Below are 19,934 nucleotides of genomic sequence, written 5' to 3'. Positions count from 1 at the left end.
AAACATTTCCGAAGTTCGGGGGTTTCAGCAATGCTCAGATTTTCCAACTCTTCTAAGAGTCTAATAGGGTTCTCCTCTTTTTTTGGAAACCCCACAGACATTTCGGGACATTTGGCAATTCTGATTATCCTGCTCTAATTTTTCTACCTTGACTCTATAGTGTGCTGTTCACATTACGTTCAGGCTTTACATTAGACACAAACACCAGGAAAATATCCCAGAATGTGTCCTGCATGTAAAGCTCAAATGTAAAAAAAAGTCTGATACAAAAAAAATACTGGTATATGAAACTGTAGTTGATGAAAGGTAGGCAGTGCACAACCCGTGAATATACGTCAAAAAGACACTCCTTTGGCACAAGTTGGGTTAAAGGGGGCCCTATGGATAAGTTTGCAGTATGTGCCCAATGTATTGTGAGTGCAAGAGTTTTATCTTACATTAATATTTAATCATGCAATGAATATATTATGATATTATATTATTGCTTCATTCTTACTTTACTTATTGTTATTTTATTTATCTTTTTTTTTTTAGTAAGAAGTTGGATGGAAAAACTGAAAGATAAGGTAAGGTTTCAAAATTATTTTCTAATTCTTTTTTGGCTAAATGGAAACTATATATATATATATATATATATATATATATATACAGTGGGGCAAAAAAGTATTTAGTCAGTCAGCAATAGTGCAAGTTCCACCACTTAAAAAGATGAGAGGCGTCTGTAATTTACATCATAGGTAGACCTCAACTATGGGAGACAAACTGAGAAAAAACAATCCAGAAAATCAAATTGTCTGTTTTTTTAACATTTTATTTGCATATTATGGTGGAAAATAAGTATTTGGTCAGAAACAAACAATCAAGATTTCTGACTCTCTCAGACCTGTAACTTCTTCTTTAAGAGTCTCCTCTTTCCTCCACTCATTACCTGTAGTAATGGCACCTGTTTAAACTTGTTATCAGTATAAAAAGACACCTGTGCACACCCTCAAACAGTCTGACTCCAAACTCCACTATGGTGAAGACCAAAGAGCTGTCAAAGGACACCAGAAACAAAATTGTAGCCCTGCACCAGGCTGGGAAGACTGAATCTGCAATAGCCAACCAGCTTGGAGTGAAGAAATCAACAGTGGGAGCAATAATTAGAAAATGGAAGACATACAAGACCACTGATAATCTCCCTCGACCTGGGGCTCCACGCAAAATCCCACCCCATGGGGTCAGAATGATCACAAGAACGGTGAGCAAAAATCCCAGAACCACGCGGGGGGACCTAGTGAATGAACTGCAGAGAGCTGGGACCAATGTAACAAGGCCTACCATAAGTAACACACTACGCCACCATGGACTCAGATCCTGCAGTGCCAGACGTGTCCCACTGCTTAAGCCAGTACATGTCCGGGCCCGTCTGAAGTTTGCTAGAGAGCATTTGGATGATCCAGAGGAGTTTTGGGAGAATGTCCTATGGTCTGATGAAACCAAACTGGAACTGTTTGGTAGAAACACAACTTGTCGTGTTTGGAGGAAAAAGAATACTGAGTTGCATCCATCAAACACCATACCTACTGTAAAGCATGGTGGTGGAAACATCATGCTTTGGGGCTGTTTCTCTGCAAAGGGGCCAGGACGACTGATCCGGGTACATGAAAGAATGAATGGGGCCATGTATCGTGAGATTTTGAGTGCAAACCTCCTTCCATCAGCAAGGGCATTGAAGATGAAACGTGGCTGGGTCTTTCAACATGACAATGATCCAAAGCAAACCGCCAGGGCAACAAAGGAGTGGCTTCGTAAGAAGCATTTCAAGGTCCTGGAGTGGCCTAGCCAGTCTCCAGATCTCAACCCTATAGAAAACCTTTGGAGGGAGTTGAAAGTCCGTGTTGCCAAGCGAAAAGCCAAAAACATCACTGCTCTAGAGGAGATCTGCCCCAACATACCAACAACAGTGTGTGGCAACCTTGTGAAGACTTACAGAAAACGTTTGACCTCTGTCATTGCCAACAAAGGATATATTACAAAGTATTGAGATGAAATTTTGTTTCTGACCAAATACTTATTTTCCACCATAGTATGCAAATAAAATGTTAAAAAAACAGACAATGTGATTTTCTGGATTTTTTTTTCTCAGTTTGTCTCCCATAGTTGAGGTCTACCTATGATGTAAATTACAGACGCCTCTCATCTTTTTAAGTGGTGGAACTTGCACTATTGCTGACTGACTAAATACTTTTTTGCCCCACTGTATATATATATATATATATATACATATATATATATATATATATATATATATATATATATATATATATATATATATATAGTACAGACAAAAAGTTTGGACACACCTTCCCATTTAAAGATTCTTCTGTATTTTCATGACTATGAAAATTGTACATTCACACTGAAGGCATCAAAACTATGAATTAACACATGTGGAACTATATACTTAACAAAAAAGTGTGAAACAACTGAAATTATGTCTTATATTCTCGGTTCTTCAAAGTAGCCACCTTTTGCTTTGATGACTGCTTTGCACACTCTTGGCATTCTCTTGATGAGCTTGAAGAGGTAGTCACCGGGAATGGTTTTCACTTCACAGGTGTGCCCTGTCAGGTTTAATAAGTGGGATTTCTTGCCTTATAAATGGGGTTGGGGCCATCAGTTGTGCTGTGCAGAAGTCTGGTGGATACACAGCTGATAGTCCTACTGAATAGACTGTTAGAATTTGTATGGCAAGAAAAAAGCAGCTAAGTAAAGAAAAACGAGTGGCCATCATTACTTTAAGAAATGAAGGTCAGTCAGTCCGAAAAATTGGGAAAACTTTGAAAGTGTCCCCAAGTGCAGTGGCAAAAACCATCAAGCGCTACAAAGAAACTGGCTCACGTGAGGACCGCCCCAGGAAAGGAAGACCAAGAGTCACCTCTGCTTCTAAGGATAAGTTTATCCGAGTCACCAGCATCAGAAATTGCAGGTTAACAGCAGCTCAGATTAGAGACCAGGTCAATGCTACACAGAGTTCTAGCAGCAGACACATCTCTACAACAACTGTTAAGAGGAGACTTTGTGCAGCAGGCCTTCATGGTAAAATAGCTGCTAGGAAACCACTGTTAAGGACAGGCAACAAGCAGAAGAGACTTGCTTGGGCTAAAGAGCACAAGGAAAGGACATTAGACCAGTGGAAATCTGTGCTTTGGTCTGATGAGTCCAAATTTGAGATCTTTGGTTCCAACCACCGTGTCTTTGTGCGACGCAGAAAGGGTGAACGGATGGACTCTACATGCCTGGTTCCCACCGTGAAGCATGGAGGAGGAGGAGTTATGGTATGGGGGTGCTTTGCTGGTGACACTGTTGGGGATTTATTCAAAATTGAAGGCATACTGAACCAGCATGGCTACCACAGCATCTTGCAGCGGCATGCTATTCCATCCGGTTTGCGTTTACTTGGACCATCATTTATTTTTCAACAGGACAATGACCCCAAACACACCTCCAGGCTTTGTAAGGGCTATTTGACCAAGAATGAGAGTGATGGGGTGCTATGCCAGATGACCTGGCCTCCACAGTCACCAGATGGTTTGGGGTGAGGTGGACCACAGAGTGAAGGCAAAATGGCCAACAATTGCTAAGCATCTCTCTCTCTATACTGCCCAGCTACGTAGTATGTTGCCCAGCTATGTAGTATATTGCCCAGTGATGTAGTATATTGCCCAGCCATGTGCTATACTGCCCAGCCACGTAATATATTGCCCAGCAATGTAGTATATAGCCCAGCCACGTAGTATATTGCCCAGCCACCTAGTATATTGCCCAGCCATGTAGTATATTGCCCAGCCACGTAGTATATTGCCCAGCCACGTAGTATATTGCCCAGCCACGTAGTATATTGCCCAGTCACGTAGTATATTGCCCAGTCACGTAGTACATTGCCCAGTCACATAGTATATTGCCCAGTGATGTAGTATATTGCCCAGCCACGTAGTATATTGCCCAGTCACATAGTATATTGCCCAGTGATGTAGTATATTGCCCAGCCACGTAGTATATTGCCCAGTCACGTAGTATATTGCCCAGCCACGTAGTATATTGCCCAGCCATGTAATATATTGCCCAGCTATGTAGTATATTGTGCAGTGACGTAGTCTATTGCCCAGTGATGTAGTATACAGCACAGATCAACGTAGTATATTGCCCAGTTACGTAGTATATTGCCCAGCCACGTAGTATATTGCTCAGTCACTTAGTATATTGCCCAGTCACGGAGTATACAGCACAGAACCACGTAGTATGTTGCACAGCGACGTAGTATACAGCACAGAGCCACGTAGTATATTGCCCAGTCATATAAATTCTATATAGAAAAGAAATACCAAATAATATTGAAAATAAATCAAAAAAGTAAATATTCAACAAAAAGCATATACCCCAAAGAAAATATTTACTGACAACAAGTTTAGAAATTTCATTAATAAATTTTATTATTTAAGAAAGACATAACACAATTAATAACATTTTTATTAAAATGTATATATATATATATATAGTTAATCTAAAATAAAATACACATAGACAGAAAATTATATATAAAATATAAACCAGTATGTGGGGGGGCTACGACACACAAAAACCGATTGATACAAAGACCAATAATATATACCAAGTGGATACAAATATGATCATATAAAAATATATTAAATTAAATGATATCACGGCTGGCATATATATAAAATTATTTACAATGAAATATACAAAATGTAAATAAAAATAACATTCAATAAATAATATTTCATGTTATAGAATAAAAAATTTTTTTGCAATTCAATATGTGCACATAAACCAAATATAAAAGTATTTAAATGAGATACAATAATAATCAAATGTACATCCACACTCGAAAAACCTATAATTGATACATCATTGGCAATATGGCAATATATGTGTATGAATAATGTAAACAAAGACCAGTGTAAAAATGAAATAAGTGAAAAACAGCTATATACAAAAAATGCTATAAATCATACAAAAAATAGAATTTAATAAAAAAGTGTATGTGATAATAAATCTTATGAATATATAAATATATATCATGTATAAATATATCCAATGTAAATATAAATAATAAAGTGATAAAAAGATATATGTAATAAATGATATGTGGCTATAAAAGTGTTGAGTAATATAATATGTATGATTATAGCGTTAGTGCTATATGATTAAAATGAAGTGAAAATAATATACTGTCAATCCAATGATGTAACAATAGGTAAATAAGGAAAAAATAATATAAAAATAATATAAAAATAATATATAATTTAATCAGTAACCAGTAGTATATCGAAAGTATGGAAATGACACCCGATGAAATTCGATCTCATAAAAAGTCCTACACGAGGTAGACATATAAGTGGTCTGAGTAAAAAATGAACACAGATTAAACAACAATAATATGTAAGCCGTGTATACCAACCAGCATATGCGTGTCACAGCCCCCTCACACACCACTCCAATGCACGTTTCGCAACCGCTTCGTCAGGGACTATTTTAGATTAACTATATATATATATATATACATTTTAATAACAATGTTATTAATTGTGTTATGTCTTTCTTAAATAATAAAATTTATTAATGAAATTTCTGAACTTGTTGTCAGTAAATATTTTCTTTGGGGTATATTGCCCAGTCATGTAGTACATTGCCCAGTCACATAGTATATTGCCCAGCTACGTAGTATATTGCCCAGTCACGTATTATATTGCCCATCCACGTATGTCACAGGTTAAAAAAAAAAACATATACTCACCTTCCGAGGGTCAGTTGTAGTTCGATCACATGACCGTGACGTCATGGCAGGTCCTTGTCGCGCAGGACCTGTGATGACGTCACGGTCACATGACCGTGACGTCATGACAGGTCGTTCTCGCGCAGGGCCTGTGATGACGTCGCGGTCACATGACCCTGACGTCATGGCAGGTCCTTCTTGCGCAGGCATTGTTAAGCATATAATTCCACATGTGTTAATTCATAGTTTTGATGCCTTCAGTGTGAATGTACAATTTTCATAGTCATGAAAATACAGAAAAATCTATAAATGAGAAGGTGTGTCCAAACTTTGGTCTGTACTGTATATATATTATATATATATATATATATATACTAGATGGTGGCCCGATTCTAACGCATCGGGTATTCTAGAATATGCATGTCCCCGTAGTATATGGACAATGATGATTCCAGAATTCGTGGCAGACTGTGCCCGTCGCTGATTGGTCGAGGCAACCTTTATGATATCATTGTCGCCATGGCAACCATTATGACATCTACGTCGAAACTGTGCCCGTCGCTGATTGGTCGAGGCGAATTCGCGGCAGACTGTGCCCGTTGCTGATTGGTCGAGGCAACCTTTATGACATCATCGTCGGGGCGGCCTCGACCAATCAGAGACGCGGGATTTCCAGGACAGACAGACAGACAGAAAAACCCTTAGACAATTATATATATAGATATTATATACTAGATTGTGGCCCGATTCTAACGCATCGGGTATTCTAGAATATGCATGTCCCCGTAGTATATTGACAATGATGATTCCAGAATTTGCGTCAGACTGTGCCCGTCGCTGATTGGTCGAGGCAACCTTTATGCCATCATCGTCGCCATGGCAACCATTATGACATCTACGTCGATACTGTGCCCGTCGCTGATTGGTCGAGGCAACCTTTATGACATCATCGTCGCCATGGCAACCATTATGACATCTACGTCGATACTGTGCCCGTTGCTGAATCAGAAACGTGGGATTTCTATGTCCTTTATGACATCATCGTCGCTGTGCCCGTTGCTGATTGGTCGAGGCCTGGCGGCCTCGACCAATCAGAGACGCGGGATATCTACGTCCTTTATGACATCATCGTCGCTGTGCTCGTCGCTGATTGGTCGAGGCCTAGCGGCCTCGAGCAATCAGAGAGGCGGGATTTCCAGGACAGACAGACAGAAAGACAGACAGAAAGACAGACAGACGGATAAAACCCTTAGGCAATTATATATATAGATATATATACCGTATATACTCGAGTATAAGCCGAGATTTTCAGCCCAAATTTTTGGGCTGAAAGTGCCCCTCTCGGCTTATACTCGAGTCAAGGTGGGTGGCAGGGTCGGCGGGTGAGGGGGTAAGGGCGCTGAGGTATACTTACCTAGTCCCAGCGATCCTGGCGCTGTCCCTGCCGTCCCACGGTCTTCTGTGCTGCAGCTTCTTCCCCTCTTCAGCGGTCACGTGGGACCGCTCATTAGAGAAAAGAATAGGCGGCTCCACCTCCCATAGGGGTGGAGCCGCCTATTCATTTCTCTAATCAGCGGTAACGGTGACCGCTGATAGAGAAAGAAGCTGCGGCACCGAAGACCGTGGGACAGGCAGAGGGAGCCGGACGTCGGGACCAGGTAAGTATGTCATATTTACCTGTCCCCGTTCCAGCCGCCTGGCGTCGCTCCATCTTCCTGGCGCCGCTCTGTCTTCCCGGCGTCTCTGCGCTCTGACTGTTCAGGTCAGAGGGCGCGATGACGCATATAGTGTGCGCGGCGCCCTCTGCCTGATCAGTCAGCGCAGAGAGACGCCGGGACCGGACGCCGGAATGAGACGCCGGGAGCTGCAATCAAGAGAGGTGAGTATGGCTTTTTTTTTTTTTTTATTGCAGCAGCGGCACAGATTTATGTGGAGCATCTATGGGGCAGTATGAACGGTGCAGAGCACTATATGGGGCACAGATATGGGGGCAGTATGAACGGTGCAGAGCACTATATGGGGCACAGATATGGGGGCAGTATGAACGGTGCACAGCACTATATGGGGCACAGATATGGGGGCAATATGAACGGTGCAGAGCACTATATGGGGCACAGATATGGGGGCAGTATGAACGGTGCAGAGCATATATGGGGCACAGATATGGGGGCAGTATGAACGGTGCACAGCACTATATGGGGCACAGATATGGGGGCAATATGAACGGTGCAGAGCACTATATGGGGCACAGATATGGGGGCAGTATGAACGGTGCAGAGCACTATATGGGGCACAGATATGGGGGCAATATGAACGGTGCACAGCACTAAATGGGGCACAGATATGGGGGCAGTATGAACGGTGCAGAGCATATATGGGGCACAGATATGGGGGCAGTATGAACGGTGCACAGCACTATATGGGGCACAGATATGGGGGCAGTATGAACGGTGCAGAGCACTATATGGGGCACAGATATGGGGGCAGTATGAACGGTGCAGAGCACTATATGGGGCACAGATATGGGGGCAATATGAACGGTGCAGAGCATACAGGGCACAGATATGGGGCAATATGAACGGTGCAGAGCACTATATGGCACAGATAGGGGGCAATATGAACGGTGCAGAGCACTATATGGCACAGATATGGGGAAATATGAACGGTGCAGAGCACTATATGGCACAGCTATGGGGTAATAATGAACGGTGCAGAGCACTATATGGCACAGCTATGGGGAAATAATGATCTATTTTTATTTTTGAAATTCACCCTTAAATGCTGCATTTCCACCCTAAGCTTATACTCGAGTCAATAGGTTTTCTCAGTTTTTTGTGGCAAAATTAGGGGGGTCGGCTTATACTCGAGTATATACGGTGTATATATATATATATATCTCAATATTAAAGGTTTAACTGTGTAGTAGTGGAAGCAAGTGCAACTCACGGTCATCTTACATGAGAAAATTCTTTGAATCCAGCAGAGGATTTTACAGTCCTTGTTCCCTCTGCGCCCATCCAAAAAATACTTTTATATCTCACAAGATCAGGAGATATCTAATAATGAGTCTCCACTGGTTAATGTTAATTCTGCTTTTCTGGAGATTCAGTTCTTGTATAAATATTACTATCCAATAATCCAGAATACTTGGAAATTTGAAACTGATAAACTAATCTTAAATGGGTTGCTTAAACTTCTGAATTGGGTACATTTGCATAGGTTTTGTAAAAACAAGCAACTTTGCAATTTGTCTCTTGATAAAAAATCCTCTCCTTTCTAAAGAAAGGTGGAATTTTTAAATCTGTAGTTACTGCTCATTGCCTAGGCTACCAACCACCACTGTAGTCTATCAGTGGTGGCTGGTTTCCTAGGCAAGTAGCTCAGCACTTGCCCTTTGCTTTAGAGCTTGTAAGCGCTGCTCTGAATCTGGCTGCATTGTTGCATTCGGCCAGCTTTAGAGCCCCTGTGCTTCTCCAATGCTGCAGAGGCAGATCTGCTTCTACTAGTAGCATGGGGGAGTACGTAGTTTCAGCATCGATGTGACCATGCCACTGATCTGAACTGTCAAGCTCCAGGAACACAGCGCAACGGCCTCTGACAAACAGAAAGACAGAAGTCAGAGGTACAGCGCACTCCTGAAAAAAAAAAGATGAGAATACTCCTTTAATAAAAATATTAAAGGAACAAATAAAAATAGCATAGGGGTAAAAAAAAATAGCACTGAAGTAATGTTTTTAATCAAGGCTACATTTTAGGTGCATTGGAGCGATTCAAAATGGGTTGCAAAAGTGTTCACACCATTCCGAAGCAACAGAACAAGCCATCCACAAGACTGGACTGATAATGTATAATTATGTTCAAACAATGGCAGGTCTAGATATGTTATTATTTAGTATTATTTGGTGGCCTGGAATCAATACTAGAAGCCATGGATTTGGATTAATAGAAAATCTTCTTTCCAAAATTCCTTTCGACGATACAGGCGTCCCTATTATGTTACTTAGTAATGATAATTTTGGGTACATTACAGAACATGTCCTGCTTCAGCTGCACCATATGACAGAATACCGTCAGGCTCCCAGGATGTATATGTGCACTATCTAACTTCGGCTGCTGTGAGCCGCGACATAGGAGTGTGGTAGAGAAAGACGCAGATGCAGCAAACGTACTGTGCCTGCATAACTGCGCACAGCTTTCTGTATAGAGTTACTGGAAGACAAATCAATGCAATAAGCTCCATCCAAAACAAATAAGCACATACACTACGCACCTTTTGTTTAATCATATATAATCATATATAGTGATGTGTTACTTACTGGGCTGCTGGCTGCAGCTTTGATAAAATTCCTGTTTTATCTGCTGTAGCTCTAGCAGTTCTTTAAATGCTGATCTGTATATGGCCCCACCCACACCACTGATTGGCAGATTTCTTTGTACACTGTGTATAGGCAGGAAGCTGCCGATCAGTGGAAGGGGTGGGGTTGGACTACATGACAGCAGGTTTACTAGTCCTCTAGTGATAATAATCTCCTGCTGATAAAACAGTGCTTAGTAATACAGCAAGCAGCCCAGTAAGTGACACATCGCTGGAATCAGGCTCTCTGTCTCCACATTATGCTGTTCTCAGATTAGGTGGCAAAACCCGGTGACTGATTCCCTTTAAAGGAGACATATTTTTTGATATTTCTGTTCCTCAAACAGAATTGTGTCGTGAAAAACAGTGTGACTCCAGCCTTAGAAACATGGAGCTCAGACAGCTGTAAGACTGTAGTAAGAAATTCTCAGTAACCAGTACATAACATTAGTCCTAAAAACGATATAGTGCCTCTCTACAGGTTACTTTCCTGAAAGTTGGCCAAGAAAAGCCATATGCTGAAGCCATTGGGTTCTCTAATCTCCCCTTCTGTTATAACTCATAGCAGCGCGCCTGTTGTTTTCCCTAGCACACAATCAATACAGGGAACGCAGGCACTTGTTTGTGGGTGAGAAATTTAATAAAGCACAATAAACAGTCCACCAAGACTACATGCACGCATTGATAATTGGATGAGAAGCGCGGGGTTTACCCACAGTCGCTGCCAGCCACTGCCTTGTAATTAAACAATCAGCGGTAGCTTATTTTGGTGCAGTGCAGATTAATCCACACTGATTGATATAACTGGACATGGAGAAGAATCAGGTCCAAGAGGCTGGATATTAGAACATTTCTACGTTTCCTAATGGATTACATTCCACACAATCTTATTTTACTTATGTCATAGCACAACATAAATATTTACTTTCTGACATTTTGCTTTATACTTTCAAAGCTACCTTATTACCTATGCCCTTGTGGATTTACACAGCTATAGATAATATATAAATAAATAAAAATATATATATATACTGTGAGGCAGTGACCGGTGTCACAGGTAGAGGTCCAGGGGCTGACTGGCAAATTTTGGCCTGGGGGGCAAGCACACAGCAGTGGCCCATGAGTAGCGGCTCATCCTTAAAGGGGTTGTCGGATCTTATGCTACATGTCTACAGACACTATGTGGGAATCCTCATATCGTGCGCTGTGAAGATTCTCTGGTGCCGGCAACAGGTGGTCTTGTGACTGCAAGCATGCGATATATATATTCCCAGCCACATTTCGACTAGACTGTTTTGGGCCTTGTTCAATACAGTTGCATTAGGCCATGCAAGTCTAGTCAGCATGTGACCGCATGTATGCAAATCACAAACTTACAGCCACACACCCGCCAAATAACCACAGCACTGCCAGCAATGTGAGAAGCACAAGTCTGCAGTCCAAAGAATGACAGAGTGAATGCACCAATGACACACACACGCACAGCCCCACTGTATAATGACAGACACACGCACAGCCCCACTGTATAATGACAGACACACGCACAGCTCCACTGTATAATGACAGACACACGCACAGCCCCACTGTATAATGACACACACAGCCCCACTGTATAATGACAGACACACACACAGCCCCACTGTATAATGACACACACGCACAGCACCACTGTATAATGACAGACACACACACAGCCCCACTGTATAATGACAGACACACGCACAGCCCCACTGTATAATGACACGCACAGCCCCACTGTATAATGACAGACACACACACAGCCCCACTGTATAATGACACACACGCACAGCACCACTGTATAATGACAGACACACGCACAGCCCCACTGTATAATGACACACACGCACAGCCACACTGTATAATGACACACACAGCCCCACTGTATAATGACAGACACACGCGCAGCCCCACTGTATAATGACAGACACACGCACAGCCCCACTGTATAATGACACACACGCACAGCCCCACTGTATAATGACAGACACACACACAGCCCCACTGTATAATGACAGACACACACAGCTACACTGTATAATGACACACAGCCACACTGTATAATGACACACACAGCCCCACTGTATAATGACAGACACACGCACAGCCCCACTGTATAATGACAGACACACGCACAGCACCACTGTATAATGACAGACACACGCACAGCCCCACTGTATAATGACACACACGCACAGCACCACTGTATAATGACACACACAGCACCACTGTATAATGACACACACAGCCCCACTGTATAATGACACAAACAGCCCCACTGTATAATGACACACACAGCACCACTGTATAATGACACACACAGCCCCACTGTATAATGACACACACAGCACCACTGTATAATGACAGACACACGCACAGCACCACTGTATAATGACAGACACACGCACAGCACCACTGTATAATGACACACACGCACAGCCCCACTGTATAATGACAGACACACACACAGCCCCACTGTATAATGACACACACGCACAGCCCCACTGTATAATGACACACACAGCACCACTGTATAATGACACACACAGCCCCACTGTATAATGACACACACAGCCCCACTGTATAATGACACACACGCACAGCCCCACTGTATAATGACAGACACACGCACAGCCCCACTGTATAATGACACACACAGCCCCACTGTATAATGACACACACGCACAGCCCCACTGTATAATGACAGACACACGCACAGCCCCACTGTATAATGACACACACGCACAGCCCCACTGTATAATGACACACACAGCCCCACTGTATAATGACACACACAGCCCCACTGTATAATGACACACACGCACAGCCCCACTGTATAATGACAGACACACGCACAGCCCCACTGTATAATGACAAACACACGCACAGCCCCACTGTATAATGACACACACACAGCCCCACTGTATAATGACACACACAGCCCCACTGTATAATGACACACACAGCCCCACTGTATAATGACACACACGCACAGCCCCACTGTATAATGACAGACACACGCACAGCACCACTGTATAATGACACACACGCACAGCCCCACTGTATAATGACACACACACAGCCCCACTGTATAATGACAGACACACGCACAGCCCCACTGTATAATGACACACACGCACAGCCCCACTGTATAATGACAGACACACGCACAGCCCCACTGTATAATGACACACACGCACAGCCCCACTGTATAATGACAGACACACACACAGCCCCACTGTATAATGACACACACGCACAGCACCACTGTATAATGACACACAGCCACACTGTATAATGACACACACAGCCCCACTGTATAATGACAGACACACGCACAGCCCCACTGTATAATGACAGACACACGCACAGCCCCACTCTATAATGACACACACGCACAGCCCCACTGTATAATGACAGACACACACACAGCCCCACTGTATAATGACAGACACACACAGCTACACTGTATAATGACACACAGCCACACTGTATAATGACACACACAGCCCCACTGTATAATGACAGACACACGCACAGCCCCACTGTATAATGACAGACACACGCACAGCCCCACTGTATAATGACACACACGCACAGCCCCACTGTATAATGACAGACACACACACAGCCCCACTGTATAATGACAGACACACACAGCTACACTGTATAATGACACACAGCCACACTGTATAATGACACACACAGCCCCACTGTATAATGACAGACACACGCACAGCCCCACTGTATAATGACAGACACACGCACAGCACCACTGTATAATGACAGACACACGCACAGCCCCACTGTATAATGACACACACGCACAGCACCACTGTATAATGACACACACAGCACCACTGTATAATGACACACACAGCCCCACTGTATAATGACACACACAGCACCACTGTATAATGACAGACACACGCACAGCACCACTGTATAATGACAGACACACGCACAGCACCACTGTATAATGACACACACGCACAGCCCCACTGTATAATGACAGACACACACACAGCCCCACTGTATAATGACACACACGCACAGCCCCACTGTATAATGACACACACAGCACCACTGTATAATGACACACACAGCCCCACTGTATAATGACACACACAGCCCCACTGTATAATGACACACACGCACAGCCCCACTGTATAATGACAGACACACGCACAGCCCCACTGTATAATGACACACACAGCCCCACTGTATAATGACACACACGCACAGCCCCACTGTATAATGACAGACACACGCACAGCCCCACTGTATAATGACACACACGCACAGCCCCACTGTATAATGACACACACAGCCCCACTGTATAATGACACACACAGCCCCACTGTATAATGACACACACGCACAGCCCCACTGTATAATGACAGACACACGCACAGCCCCACTGTATAATGACAAACACACGCACAGCCCCACTGTATAATGACACACACACAGCCCCACTGTATAATGACACACACAGCCCCACTGTATAATGACACACACAGCCCCACTGTATAATGACACACACAGCCCCACTGTATAATGACACACACGCACAGCCCCACTGTATAATGACAGACACACGCACAGCACCACTGTATAATGACACACACGCACAGCCCCACTGTATAATGACACACACACAGCCCCACTGTATAATGACAGACACACGCACAGCCCCACTGTATAATGACACACACGCACAGCCCCACTGTATAATGACAGACACACGCACAGCCCCACTGTATAATGACACACACGCACAGCCCCACTGTATAATGACACACACAGCCCCACTGTATAATGACACACACAGCCCCACTGTATAATGACACACACGCACAGCCCCACTGTATAATGACAGACACACGCACAGCCCCACTGTATAATGACAGACACACGCACAGCCCCACTGTATAATGACACACACACAGCCCCACTGTATAATGACACACACAGCCCCACTGTATAATGACACACACAGCCCCACTGTATAATGACAGACACACACAGCTACACTGTATAATGACACACAGCCACACTGTATAATGACACACACAGCCCCACTGTATAATGACAGACACACGCACAGCCCCACTGTATAATGACAGACACACGCACAGCCCCACTGTATAATGACACACACGCACAGCCCCACTGTATAATGACAGACACACACACAGCCCCACTGTATAATGACAGACACACACAGCTACACTGTATAATGACACACAGCCACACTGTATAATGACACACACAGCCCCACTGTATAATGACAGACACACGCACAGCCCCACTGTATAATGACAGACACACGCACAGCACCACTGTATAATGACAGACACACGCACAGCCCCACTGTATAATGACACACACGCACAGCACCACTGTATAATGACACACACAGCACCACTGTATAATGACACACACAGCCCCACTGTATAATGACACACACAGCCCCACTGTATAATGACACACACGCACAGCACCACTGTATAATGACACACACAGCACCACTGTATAATGACACACACAGCCCCACTGTATAATGACACACACAGCACCACTGTATAATGACAGACACACGCACAGCACCACTGTATAATGACAGACACACGCACAGCACCACTGTATAATGACACACATGCACAGCCCCACTGTATAATGACAGACACACACACAGCCCCACTGTATAATGACACACACGCACAGCCCCACTGTATAATGACACACACAGCACCACTGTATAATGACACACACAGCCCCACTGTATAATGACACACACAGCCCCACTGTATAATGACACACACGCACAGCCCCACTGTATAATGACAGACACACGCACAGCCCCACTGTATAATGACACACACAGCCCCACTGTATAATGACACACACGCACAGCCCCACTGTATAATGACAGACACACGCACAGCCCCACTGTATAATGACACACACGCACAGCCCCACTGTATAATGACACACACAGCCCCACTGTATAATGACACACACAGCCCCACTGTATAATGACACACACGCACAGCCCCACTGTATAATGACAGACACACGCACAGCCCCACTGTATAATGACAAACACACGCACAGCCCCACTGTATAATGACACACACACAGCCCCACTGTATAATGACACACACAGCCCCACTGTATAATGACACACACAGCCCCACTGTATAATGACACACACAGCCCCACTGTATAATGACACACACGCACAGCCCCACTGTATAATGACAGACACACGCACAGCACCACTGTATAATGACACACACGCACAGCCCCACTGTATAATGACACACACACAGCCCCACTGTATAATGACAGACACACGCACAGCCCCACTGTATAATGACACACACGCACAGCCCCACTGTATAATGACAGACACACGCACAGCCCCACTGTATAATGACACACACGCACAGCCCCACTGTATAATGACACACACAGCCCCACTGTATAATGACACACACAGCCCCACTGTATAATGACACACACGCACAGCCCCACTGTATAATGACAGACACACGCACAGCCCCACTGTATAATGACAGACACACGCACAGCCCCACTGTATAATGACACACACACAGCCCCACTGTATAATGACACACACAGCCCCACTGTATAATGACACACACAGCCCCACTGTATAATGACACACACAGCCCCACTGTATAATGACACACACGCACAGCCCCACTGTATAATGACAGACACACGCACAGCCCCACTGTATAATGACAGACACACGCACAGCCCCACTGTATAATGACACACACGCACAGCCCCACTGTATAATGACAGACACACGCACAGCACCACTGTATAATGACACACACAGCACCACTGTATAATGACACACACAGCCCCACTGTATAATGACACACACGCACAGCACCACTGTATAATGACACACACGCACAGCACCACTGTATAATGACACACACGCACAGCCCCACTGTATAATGACACACACGCACAGCCCCACTGTATAATGACAGACACACACACAGCCCCACTGTATAATGACAGACACACACAGCTACACTGTATAATGACACACAGCCACACTGTATAATGACACACACAGCCCCACTGTATAATGACAGACACACGCACAGCCCCACTGTATAATGACAGACACACGCACAGCACCACTGTATAATGACAGACACACGCACAGCCCCACTGTATAATGACACACACGCACAGCACCACTGTATAATGACACACACAGCACCACTGTATAATGACACACACAGCCCCACTGTATAATGACACACACAGCCCCACTGTATAATGACACACACGCACAGCACCACTGTATAATGACACACACAGCACCACTGTATAATGACACACACAGCCCCACTGTATAATGACACACACAGCACCACTGTATAATGACAGACACACGCACAGCACCACTGTATAATGACAGACACACGCACAGCACCACTGTATAATGACACACACGCACAGCCCCACTGTATAATGACAGACACACACACAGCCCCACTGTATAATGACACACACGCACAGCCCCACTGTATAATGACACACACAGCACCACTGTATAATGACACACACAGCCCCACTGTATAATGACACACACAGCCCCACTGTATAATGACACACACGCACAGCCCCACTGTATAATGACAGACACACGCACAGCCCCACTGTATAATGACACACACAGCCCCACTGTATAATGACACACACGCACAGCCCCACTGTATAATGACAGACACACGCACAGCCCCACTGTATAATGACACACACGCACAGCCCCACTGTATAATGACACACACAGCCCCACTGTATAATGACACACACAGCCCCACTGTATAATGACACACACGCACAGCCCCACTGTATAATGACAGACACACGCACAGCCCCACTGTATAATGACAAACACACGCACAGCCCCACTGTATAATGACACACACACAGCCCCACTGTATAATGACACACACAGCCCCACTGTATAATGACACACACAGCCCCACTGTATAATGACACACACAGCCCCACTGTATAATGACACACACGCACAGCCCCACTGTATGACAGACACACGCACAGCACCACTGTATAATGACACACACGCACAGCCCCACTGTATAATGACACACACACAGCCCCACTGTATAATGACAGACACACGCACAGCCCCACTGTATAATGACACACACGCACAGCCCCACTGTATAATGACAGACACACGCACAGCCCCACTGTATAATGACACACACGCACAGCCCCACTGTATAATGACACACACAGCCCCACTGTATAATGACACACACAGCCCCACTGTATAATGACACACACGCACAGCCCCACTGTATAATGACAGACACACGCACAGCCCCACTGTATAATGACAAACACACGCACAGCCCCACTGTATAATGACACACACACAGCCCCACTGTATAATGACACACACAGCCCCACTGTATAATGACACACACAGCCCCACTGTATAATGACACACACGCACAGCCCCACTGTATAATGACAGACACACGCACAGCCCCACTGTATAATGACAGACACACGCACAGCCCCACTGTATAATGACACACACGCACAGCCCCACTGTATAATGACAGACACGCACAGCACCACTGTATAATGACACACACAGCACCACTGTATAATGACACACACAGCCCCACTGTATAATGACACACACGCACAGCCCCACTGTATAATGACAGACACACGCACAGCACCACTGTATAATGACAGACACACGCACAGCACCACTGTATAATGACAGACACACGCACAGCACCACTGTATAATGACAGACACACGCACAGCACCACTGTATAATGACACACACAGCACCACTGTATAATGACACACACAGCACCACTGTATAATGACACACACAGCCCCACTGTATAATGACACACACACAGCCCCACTGTATAATGACACACGCACGCACAGCCCCACTGTATAATGACAGGCACACTCACAAGCCCACTGTATAATGACACACACATGCAGCTCACACACACACGCACGCAGCTCTCACACACACACGCACGCAGCTCACACACACACGCACGCAGCTCACACACACACACACGCACGCAGCTCACACACACGCACGTAGCTCCCACACACACACGCACGCAGCTCCCACACACACACGCACGCAGCTCTCACACACACACACACGCAGCTGCCACACGCACGCACGTAGCTCACACACACACGCACGCAGCTCACACACACACACGCACGCAGCTCACTTACACACGCACGCAGCTCACACACACACATGCACAGCCCCACTGTATAATGACATACCCACACAGCCCCACTGTATGATGACAGGCACACGCACAAGCCCACTGTATAATGACACACGCACGCAGCTCTCACACACACACGCACGCAGCTCTCACACACACACACACGCAGCTCTCACACACACACGCACGCAGCTCTCACACACACACGCACGCAGCTCTCACACACACGCACGCAGCTCTCACACACACACGCACGCAGCTCTCACACACGCACGCAGCTCACGCACGCACCTCACACACACACGCACGCAGCTCTCACACACGCACGCAGCTCACGCACGCACCTCACACACACACTCACGCAGCTCACACACACACATGCACAGCCCCACTGTATAATGACATACCCACACAGCCCCACTGTATAATGACAGGCACATGCACAAGCCCACTGTATAATGACACA

General features: G+C 45.0%; 1 protein-coding gene across 2 annotated transcripts in view; it reads left to right on the top strand.

The window, feature by feature from the left end:
- Positions 1 to 19,934, top strand: part of ARMH4 (armadillo like helical domain containing 4) — a 255,572-nt gene that overhangs the window by 185,827 nt on the left and 49,811 nt on the right. For both annotated transcript variants that reach the window (XM_069733187.1, XM_069733193.1), the window contains exon 6: positions 535 to 566. In XM_069733187.1, the coding sequence (XP_069589288.1) occupies positions 535 to 566 (32 nt within the window). The remainder of the gene's footprint in view (positions 1 to 534; positions 567 to 19,934) is intronic.

Source organism: Ranitomeya imitator, chromosome 1, assembly GCF_032444005.1.
Source record: "Ranitomeya imitator isolate aRanImi1 chromosome 1, aRanImi1.pri, whole genome shotgun sequence".
NCBI lineage: Eukaryota > Metazoa > Chordata > Amphibia > Anura > Dendrobatidae > Ranitomeya > Ranitomeya imitator.
The sequence above is the reverse complement of the archived record's forward strand: the minus strand, read 5'-3'. Positions and strand labels throughout refer to the sequence as shown.